Genomic DNA, 11,782 nt, shown 5'->3' on the forward strand with positions numbered 1-11,782 from the left:
ACTTTAAAGCTGTCAGTCCTATGGTTGCTTACTTACAAGCATATACATGCTTTCTTAGCAGTCAGGTAAAACGATCATCAACAGACTTTTTTTGAATCCCTTTGACATTCTTTCTATACAGGTTAGTCTCTATTATTCTGACAACCGCATCTGGAACATGGATCTGGAACTCCCACTGGAAACTGTCCTTTTAAATGAACCACAAAGGAAATGCCCAAAGACAACAAGGAAGCCCATTGGTTATGACTCTACTCTGAAGTACTTTCAGTGTCCAAATACTGTATTGTGATCAATGATTTATTTCCCATGGAGCTAGCTTCAAAATGATTTTCCCATGGTTTTGCATTTGAACTTTGAAGTTTTGACATTTTCAGACTAAATGAATTTTTAAGGTGACAGTTATGTCAAGGACTGCACTGCATACAGCTCCATGGCTAAAACAGACACAATTATACTAGCATCAGGGCAGATATAGCTGCCATTTTCCTGATGGTGAATTAACCCTATGCTTCCTGGGACCGAGTGGTCCCTGTGTTAAGCCTATGGGAATTAGATAATTCAGTAGTCAGTGGGTTGCAAATCATACAAAGCAGCTTGTATTTTCTACCGAGAGGGAGAAGGGTTAAACTTCATATACACTTCCATAGAGTTAACACCTTTCTGGCTCTCAACAGAAGATATGTTTGTTTATTTCCATGGAAGCTATGTTTGGTGAAGATTTTTTTTCTTACCTTTTTCATACCGTAAATCTCCGTGTATAAGGCGCACTTTTTTGCCGCCGAAAAAATTTGAAAGTCGGGGGTGCGTCTTATACACAGGTACAGAAATTTTTTTTTTTTTTTTTTTTTTTTTAGTTTTGATTTATGGCGCTATGCCAGGCAGTGTCTCCTATGTTTTCTATAACAAATGGTGTACCACAAGGTTCTATCCTAGGTACTCCATTATTAGAAGGATAGAGGATGCTATTCATATCATGCATGACTATTATATGTTTGGCATAGAACACAGTGCTTCTGCTAGGTGATGTGATGAGGCTGGTGTGGGACACTTGGTATCATGAAGCCTTAGACTGTTGTTACTATTATTTGTGACAAGTTCACAACTTCAACTGCATCTCGATGTAAAATGAAGGCCCTTCCCCGCGTGGGTTTTCGGCAACAAAACAACAACAACAACAAAACAAAAAACAATTCTTTTTTTCTTTTTTTTTGCCCCCAAAATAGGGGTGTGCCTTATACACAGGTGCGCCTTATACACAGAGATTTACGGTACTTCTCATAAAAGCACCAAACAGCCACTACTATCAACATCATTACTCCAAAATTTCATATCAAATAATCAAAATTTGTTAGGTACACAAAATCAGAGAAAGAATAACAAACTATAAAACTATAAACTTTTGCAGCATTCATATGTTTCATAATATGAGAATGATAGCCGTTTGTACAAAAACAACAGCATTTATTCATGAATTGCAATAAGTCACATATGAGTTGTAATTCAATTTTTCAGCATACGACATTTGCGAATATGAATCACAATCAAAAAAAGTTTCATGCATGCCTTTTATTTTCCTTCTTTTTCTCTATCAGTAGTTTGAAGTTAGTCACATCAAGGATATACTCCTTGGTCATATGATGCTTGTGCTCTTTGTTTGCACATGTATAGCCATAGGCAACTGCATCATTGTGGTCAACAAATCCCAGAGAGGTATAGAGGAAACCTTTACCGTGCAGGACACACTTCAAGGATCAAATACATGTATATATATCTTTGACCCATTTAGGGAGAGTAAAATCGAGAGACAGACTGACACTTCCGTCTCCTCAATGACACCGGGCCACACTGAGGAAGCTAAGGAGTGTGTGACACATCACCATGCCATGCCCCGCTCCTCGTCAATGGACGCAAATATACCGTTGATACTCCCGCCAATTTCCTGCATGGACTTTTAAAGACAAAGTTAAAAACTGATGATCGATGCTCCACACATAATAATTTGCCATTGTTCTTTTTTATTAGTATAATCCGGAGAACCAAAAACTGAATAATGTTGTTTGTCAATGGACGCAAGTATACCGTTAATACTCCAGTCAATTTCCTGCATGGTCATTTGAAGATGAAGTTGAATACTGATGATCGATGCTACACAGAAATTTGCCATTGTTCTGTTTATTATAATAAGCTATATAGCAGAACCAAAAACTCAATAATGTTGTTTGTGAGCTTGCATTGTTGTCTCTTTCTGATTATGAAGCTAGACTATTCTAACAAATGACTTGCAGTGCAGGTACGTTGTTCATCTTTTTTTGTTATTGTTTTGTTTTAAGTTGTTGTCTAAAAAATGGCAATATGCATGTGAAAGTTCAACTTACAAAAACATCAGAAAGAACTGTACTGAATGCCTGGCTGTTAGGCCATTAAAAAAAATATACATGGTTGGCGTCCCCGCTCGCTTCCTTCTTGGGGGCCGCCTCCTATTTTTTATTTTTTTTATTTTTTAAAGAAAAAAACATGAAAAACACTGCCAAAATGGGTCTATTTATGATTTTAAAAAAAAAAGAAAAAAAGAATGTTGGCGGCCGTCTTGAAAAATAGCCCGACTGTCAGGGAAAATGTACCAAGCGGCCATTTTGAGCGGCCATTTTGAAAGAAAAAAAAAGAAGAAAAAAAGGGCCTCCTCCTTCCTATTTTTCGGAAAAAACAGGACGCTAAACATGTTTTTTTATTTTTTATTTGGCCTTAGAAGTACTTTAAAATTCATGTAATATATTTGATTTGATTTGATTTGATTTGATTTGATTTATATATTTCTGTTTGATTTTCTTTTTCTTTTGCATTTTTACAAGTACAGTATATAACAAACGAACATTGCAAATTTACACATGACAAAAGAATATATGTAGAATAAAGGAAGGCTGGCTGTAACTAATCAAAAACATCAAACATGGGAAATTATAATTCACCTTAACCTGAACTCGAAGTTCACTTTAATTCAGCCAATCTTTTTTCGGCATGGCCATGTTTTGGCATGGAAGGGAGCCTGTGCGTCAATGGGGTTTAAAATGGGAGTAGAATGGTGGGATGCGTACAAATTTCCTGTATTGTCTGTCACTAGGTGTACGACGGTCACAACCTGGGGATTTCCGATCATTCTAATTCTGGCAGGAATGATTATACTTATAGGTCAGGATATCTGAGGCATTCGCCGTGTTAAGAGATAATGGATGTAGAAATGTCCCTGCCTGGTAATTTCCTCTACCTTCATTTTCGATATCCTCCTTGTCCCTCTTCCTTATCTCTGTCTCTTCTCTCCTCTGTTCCTCCTCTTTGATTCTTTGTTTTCCTTGATATTGTCTTTATTTCTGTTCCCTTATTTACTCTATTAATTTCTCTCTTCAATTGTTGGTAACTTTTTCTTTCCTGTTTCTTTCTCCTTCCGTATTTTGGATTTAACAGACAAGTATCAATAAGACATGATCACTTTACTCCTAGGGGCCAAGCTATGACAACTTCATCCGGGCATGGTGGCTCAGCGGTTAGAGCGCCCGCCTAATGAACGGGAGGTCGTGGGTTCAAACCTCGGCCGAGTCATACCAAAGACTTATAACAATGGGACCTTCTGCCTTCTAGCTAGGCGCTCAGCATATTAGATTGGAGAAGGGTAGTAATAACATATTATGTTATGCAGGGCCCGCTGGAAGAGCAGTTTCATAACTGAAGTGGCTACCCTGGGTAAATAAAACATTATTATTATTATTATTATTATCCAAAAGACTCAATTCAGTTTAGAATTATCTTTTACTATCCACTCTCTCTTCTATACTTCTTTTGATTTTCACATTCCAGCCCGGCACTAATGTCCTTTGACAAGACATTAATCTACATTTGCCACTCTCTAACCAGGTGTAAATGGGTACCTGGACACTGCTGGGCCAATACCAATTGCACAACCCTCAGAAAGAACGACATCAATGCTTCTCTGCGGATATTTTCATTTCTTTATTTCAAAATTATAGATCTCTTACTTTCGGCTATACCGCTCCAAATACTTCACAAAATTGTCTCCTCGAACTCAAAACATCTCAAAAGATGTTTTTATTAAGATTTTTGAGAGTGATCTTCAGAAAAGGATGAGAGGCTGGTCAATTGTCATTTCTTTCATCAACCATCAAGTTCACTTTCGATCGCAACTCTTGATAAAACTTGGCAGTACTCTAGAGGATCTATTTAACTACACAGGTTTCCTCTTCAGTCTGCAATTCCCTCTCTCGTTCTGTTGGCCTTCTTCCAAATGTGTAACATGTCACCTTGTCCTAATTGTGGCACTTCATTCCTTTTCCTTTTTGAATTTTTTTTGACACCACTTTACTTTGAACATTTCCTTTTCCTTTAAAAAAAAAGAAGTTTTGACACCATTATACTTTGAACATTTCCTTAATCTTTTGTTTTTCAAAGTTTTGACACCACTCTACTTGGAAACTTCCCTTTCTTTTTGTTATAGTTTTGACACCACTATACTTTGAACACTCCCCTTTCTAGTGCTGTAAAAGCAGATACGTTTTTTGAATTTAGTGAGTGGTTTAGATTTGCCAGTTTTTGTGCTGCAAAATACTTCAATCAAACTGAAAGAACACTATTTTTTGTGTGCAATTCTCAGAAACTTCTTTCTGCAAAATTGCCATCATTTACCTTTCGAAAAAGTTTCATGTTGTGAGTTTGCTTTTGTTTTTATAATAAATGTACTGTGTGAAATGATCCTGCATGTCATGATGAAAACCATATCAAAAGCTAATTAAGCTTGGTAGCCATGGCCATCCACTCATACTGAAATATTTATTTTCTCATTTTCCCCCAGTGCTGTTCGGACTATGCACAAAAAAGCATTTTCACATAACAACACAAAACATTGTGGACCTGCTGAATACAATAGAGGTGGAGATAATTAATGAAATAGGTTTTATAGGTACTAACTTTGTCTCCAAAACTTGTATAAATATAAATAAACATAAATAAACATAAATAAACATAAATAAACATAAATGAATGAATAAGTGAATGGATGAATGAATGGGTGGATGAATGAATGATTTAATAATTGAATGAATGGAATAAATAAATGAATGGATGAATGAATGTATTTATATCAATTAATCAATCAATCAACTGAAAACAAGGGGGCAAGGTAAGGGTTCAGCTCTGAACATGTTCCATATCAAACACTGCTCATAAACTTGATCTGGTATTAATAACAAATTGTGGGCTGAATCAATCAACCAGTTTGTATAATTATCAAGATGTCTCCTTGACCAATTAGCAGCTAGCATTTAATAAGGATGAGGACCAGGCTACTCAGATATTAACAGGAAGCAAATGTTTCCAAGAAATGCAGTGGTTCAAACTTGGTGAGATTCCAGAGTATTCTACATGGACACTGTATTGGTAACATTTCCAAGAAATACAGTACTTTTATCTATTACATGAAAACAAATTCTCTAATATAATTGTAAACAAAAAATTATCAGAGTGGACACTTGAGTGAAGGTTTCTACACAATGTTCCTCTCAGAATAATAGTCAGGCTATAAAAAGGCCATCTGAGAGAAGAAAAATGTAAGTAGTCCTTATACAGGTTAGCCTTTCTAGACATGTCAGGTCCCAGTATCATTAGTGTAACATGCAAAGGGGACGCCATATACAGGTAACTTCAAGGTATGGTCATTACAACAGTTAATATTTCCAATTGCTCGCTTTACTGTTTTTCTTTACTGCTTTAATCTAAAACATTAATGGCCTGCACTGGACTTGATCCTATACTTCTGGCCAATCATCAAGATTTGAGGATAATTACATCCATTCAGATTTTGAGACTGATTCTGAAAGGGAAACTATCTAGTAGCAGATATGATATCTGATTTCAGCCCAATTAACTTTTAATTTCTGGCCGATGCTTCATGGTCATTACACTTCCTTAGGTCTTCAAATTTTCCCTCAAGAAATTGACTTTCCTTAATTAGACAAGGTAACTGACTTTCTTGACATGATTATTTTTGTCCAAGGATTAAAAATAGTAGTATTTACTGCAGGCAAGAACATTAAAAACTTGTCTTATCTGGGAGAGAATATGATTACTGATATTTTGAGTGAGGTCAAGTGTATGTGACGTCATAAATTCAGCACTGGGGACTTAATTTATATTTAAAAAAGTTTAAATTTGGAAATAAAAATAGTTATGATGCATATTATTCAGCATCAGAGGGTTAATGTCTGATTTGGGGAAACTTTTCATGATCTAAATAAAACAATCACTGGTTTTTAATACTAACAAATTTAACTTTGTGGATGTTTCTTTCCTGGGGACCTAGTGACAAATCATTCCATTAACCTATTATTGAGGAATGAACTACAATATACTTGGAATCCAGTCTGCATACATTACTTGTTGTTTTGTTGGGCAAGCTTTTGGTTTATCAAGAACAACCTATGTTTGAAAAGTATGCATCAATTTTAAATATGTAACATAGTAAAGCGGTCTATATTACACTATTTCTCACTTCAAATGAAATAGTTAAGCACAAATTTTGTTGCTATTTAAGCTAAACAGGTTTTCTTTAAACTCAAAAATATATTTCACTCTAGTTAGTTATGAAGGTTCACTACAAAGTATAGAAAAGTGATTGCAGGAACAGGTATTGTTTTGGCTGGGTTGAGAAAGGAAAACATTAAGATTGCGTGCAAGACAGGTTTCATATCAAATTTCAGCTAGTGGTTTCCTTTCCTGTTGTCTGAAGAAGTAATATTGATCTGATCATTCCAGGAAAATAAAGTTCATATTAGGACACAGATTTACGACTATAAGTAGATAAAAAAATAAAAAATCTGTAAATCTGTAACAACAGGAATAAAAGGAGAAATATGAAAATGGAAGAGAGACTAACAGGGAAACTGGCTAGTGAAATTAAGTACACTTTCAAAAGTGTACTCCATTTCAAAATATATATTAAAAGCATCTACAAAAATAATTTAGATATTAGATTCCACATAAAGTGTTGACAAACCACCAAACAAAAATCAATGTTTTTTTAAGTTCATAACAAGATATCAATAATTCTATCCTACACCAAAAAGTTGGATTTTTGTTTTGTTTTGTTTTTCTTAAGAGGTGGAGCATCGTTTTAACAAATCAGTGGTGAAAAGACCACTATCGAAATTCCCTAACATTTCCCTTTGTTTTTGTATTCCCTACATATACAGATACCAACTATATATGTGATTGATCAGTTCTTTTGGACACGATTCAGCCTCAATTTTTCTGCTGAGCCTGAGTCATCCATGATGGCAAGTTACAATGTACATGTAGTTAGTTCAGATTATAATTCTTATTCCCAACTTGCTTTTTGTCTACACATACAATGAGAATTATGCTGTTTGGAGCCAAGGGGCGTTATACAGTCAAACCTGTCTATAGTGACTGCCCAAGGGAAACACAAAAAGTGGTCTTTGTAGACAGGTTCCTTCAGCGCATGTTTCATTGAGAAACCATTTTCAAGGGAAACAAAAAATGTGGTCTTTGTAGACAGGTGGTCACTAAAGCAGGTTTGACTGAATGACTCTATATTAAAGTTTAAACTTATAATACCCTTCTGTCTCTAAATTTTACACACACTAGTTCTCCCCTTCTGTTGTCTTCTAAGCAGTTAACTGTGAGGCTCCCCACTGGCCACATAACTGTCCCCACATGGGATAGCTGCAATTGAGGCTAAAGTAAGATGTCTGAAGATCAAGTGTGTCCAATATGAATACCCAGAGGCTCATCCAATCCTACCACACAGGCAGGGTGTGATGTTGAGAGTTCACTTGATTGATATGAGTAACATTCTCAAGTCCATGTTCAATGAGTCACGATGTGGTGGGGATACGTGTTGGTTTATAGTGGGGTGATACAGAGAGATGTAAAGATACGCCTACAGGTGTCTAGGTGTGAACTGAGCTTGGCTACTACTGCTATGCCTGTCTGACACACCATTGACGCTCCGTTCACATGATGCACAGAAAAACAGCACATCCTAAGAGCTGGACCCAATGCATGCCCATTGATAAGGCACTGCATGTATCAAAGCATAGAATCCTTGCAAATGTTAGTTCCCTATAGTATTGAATGCAATATGTAGCTTTTAATCCGCTGGGAAGTCTAATCATTTTTGCCAACATCCCATTGCAACACGTGTTGATTTTATAACACACTTTTCAATGGGGCACCAGAGAATTTAGGCTTACCCTTACAAAGTTTTGTAATTATTTAAGCATATGAAAATTGATGTGTCCTAATTTTGTTTCTTGAGAATGTAACTTATTGAAGATTACACATAGAAGTTTTCAACAAATGCCCTTATCCGGTCCATCTTTCATTCTTGAGTTTAAATAAAGCAGAAAAAAAAAATGACAAGGGATATGACTAATTTAGTTGTTAACTATGGTTACATAGTATCTCATATGTGGTAGGGTGATATACGCTTCAGTTCGCTGCAGTGACCCAGAAAGGTGTTAATTGACAGCACCTTCAGGCCTAAGTAACACCCTTCTGGCTCTCAACAGATGATACCCTCTGCTGAAAGCCAGAAAGGCGATAACCCATTGTCTACTGCATTCTTTCATTCCTGTGTGCCCTTAATTAATACAGGTACGACCCGGTTACAGATCGTACACACCAAATTAACCAATATCACTCACAGCAGTGCCTTAACAGCTATTCTTCTTCTTTATGTGCCATGTCCTGAGACATTGGCGACCATGGAATGCCATAACCCTCTGTCCCATATTCTATGAAGTGATCTCCCTGAGATCAATTCCACTTTCAGAAATCCTACTCCTTAAGCTACTCATCCACAGAATCCTCCTGCTACCCCTACTCCTAGCTCCTCCCCTCGATTCTTCCAGTCAGCTAGTGCAAGATTTTCCAAACCATTCTTTCGATTAACGTGACCCAAGAAGCTCAGCTGTCGACCTCTTATATTAACAGCTACAGACACACCAAATACATATTTCCTACCTGGTACGGTAATATAAGCCTCGATGATGCCCTGTAGATCAGGATCACCCGCTGTCACCCGATAGATGCACTTTGGCGACTCCTGCTCGCAGATCACTGATATCCTCACCACCTCATCGACCAGCTTCTCCCAGTGCTGCTCGTCGCCCTCCACGCACAGGGTGTATACTTGCGCCAGTAATCTAAAGAAAAGGATGAGAAAAAATATATAAAGTTACAACTAAATTGTTCACACCCCTCGTAAATATGATGTTCTTTGTGTTGTTCGTAACTCAAGAATATTTATGAATTGTGAGGTAGAATCAAATTATCAAATAAGAACCAACTCAAACTTGCTGAAAAAAATTAATGCAGTTAAAGGTATATACTACACACAAATGTGGGTATTACATTCATATGCAGCATCAACATTTTGCCCAAAGTATACTCCACTTGATACAAAGTTTTTAATATCAAATGAATTGGGCAAAATCATAGTTTATAACCAAGTTATTTCAATGAAGAGCTTTTATTTAACCCATTTACCAACATAAAACAATTAATGCTACTGAACAACACTCACCAACACCATTCAGAGTATGTAATCCACTTGATACACAGTTTTTATATTAAACGAATTGGGTACAATCATAGTACATGTATATAAAAACTATAAATATACTACCGGTACTTCTACATGTTTTGTTTTAAAAAAGTATAACCAGATTATTTCAATGAGGAGCTTCTCTTCAACAAGTTTACCTACATAAAACAATGCTTTGGAACACTCACCAATACCAATCAAACAGAGTACTCCACTTGCTACAAAGTTTTTAATTTCAAATTAATTGGGTAAAAATCACATTATATACTACTTCTACAATAGTTTACTTTAAAAAGTATAACTAGGTTATTTTAATGAAAAGTTTCTCTTCATGAAGTTTACCCACATCAAACAATGCTTCTTAACAACACTCACCAATACCAATCAAACAGAGTACTCCACTCGATGCAAAGTTTTTATATCAAATGAAGTGGGTTAAATCACAGTATATAGTAATTCTACAATTATTCATTAAAAAGTATAACCAGGTTATTTCAATGAAGAACAGGAAATATTTGTCACTGACTGAGCCCCACGCAGCTTCCCTTAACTCTAGTTCCGCTCTTCCAAATAAACAACAAAGTCATTTTCTTATTTTGTCTAGTTTATAGAAAGAACTAGTGTTGACTACACTAAGGTCAATCAGTAAGAGCATTGAGAGCTGGATTAATATTAAGGGTCAATGCTGTTGGGTTAATTTGTCTTGAATTCCTACTTGAGGGAAATTAATTAATTAGTTCCATTATCGGAATGGCTGTCTTTAGATAGTATACATCATCGGCTTCCCTCAAGGAGGCAGTGTAAGAGCTTTGTATTGCCATTGGCAGTATGGCCTTCTTGCAGGGAGCCGACAGTATACTTTACAAACACTGAGAGCTTTATAAAGATATTAATTCTTTCACTATGTAGCCTTTCCAAATTGTAATGCTGTGAGGTCCTGATGACTTAGGAAATTGTGTTTTAAAAAAATTCAATGAATTGGTATTGGTCTTTTTTCTTTTTTAATGGAATGAGATATGTAGGGATTCTGTAATAAAAATAATTCTTTTTTGTTGGTATTATTATTATGATGATGATATCTAGCCAGATTACCACTCCTGTCCTTTCTTATGTTCACACATGTGGTTAGGCCTAAAGAGGGATGATACATGATGACTGGTCAGACATATCAACATTAAAAGGGAGGAAAAAAGGGCCTGTCTAGGAACTCCACTTGGCTCATAACGTGTGGTTTATATCTCACCTAGCAGGTGCAGAGACTCTTCCATGCAATCCTATATTTTTTCTGATTTTATAAACCAAGGCAGTTGGTTTTATACATGAAGCAGGTGCCTTCAAGCATATATTAACCCCTTAGTTCCTGGCCCACATTACAATGTGTCCTAGACTAAATACAGGATTTACAACAAGGAACTCCTTGCCATGAGCAAAGGGTTAATCTCTCTGGTTAAACTCATCCATACAATCCTCTAAATATATTTCACTGATTCTACAAGCCAGACAACTACCTAAAACAGGTGACTTTAAGCATGCATGTATTAAACCCCCCCCCCCCCCCCCCCCCCCCCCCCCGGATCCTTGCCAACATTCAGGAAAGTCCTAAACTGAATACAGGACTGAATAAAGGATGACAACAACAAGTTTGTTGCAATACCGTAAGTAAAGGGTTAAAGATCCAGGGATCTAACAAATTGTAATCTATGTGACTGAATCGTGTCTCTATTACATTCGGTGGTTTTAGCCCATAACAGGTGCAAAGGATTGCTGATTAATCCATAAGATACCAACCTTACCACACATATGTGGGACTGTGTGTACCACAGGGCAAGTTTGTGTGGATGTGGGAGTGTGTGGGTTAAGGTAGCACTTCAAAGCTATTCAGTGCAAATGTGCAGTGAGATAGTGATTCGTTGGGATTACACTCCAGACGGATTTAATTGATGACGGCTCATCCCTCTCTGTCATGGTAATAAACTCATAGAAAATGAATTATTCCATGTTTATAACCTAGCGTTACACTGTGACTTATGTTCACACACATTCTCAAGTTGTGTTCACACATCTTCAATTAATCCCTAAAATATTTTCAACCAAGAATAAGATTGCTTTCAATTTTACAATTCAATTTTATTTATGCTGACAAATCACAAA

General features: G+C 36.3%; 1 protein-coding gene across 1 annotated transcript; it reads right to left on the reverse strand.

Moving 5' to 3' along the window:
• Positions 1 to 8,658: 8,658 nt before the first annotated feature.
• LOC115927948 lies at positions 8,659 to 9,238 on the reverse strand (the record flags this gene model as incomplete). The annotated part of the gene is made up of 1 exon (XM_030994325.1): positions 8,659 to 9,238. A coding segment is annotated over one exon (360 nt), but the record flags the coding sequence as incomplete, so codon positions are not given.
• Positions 9,239 to 11,782: the final 2,544 nt, after the last annotated feature.

Source organism: Strongylocentrotus purpuratus, unplaced genomic scaffold, assembly GCF_000002235.5.
Source record: "Strongylocentrotus purpuratus isolate Spur 01 unplaced genomic scaffold, Spur_5.0 spur5_scaffold_21, whole genome shotgun sequence".
NCBI lineage: Eukaryota > Metazoa > Echinodermata > Echinoidea > Camarodonta > Strongylocentrotidae > Strongylocentrotus > Strongylocentrotus purpuratus.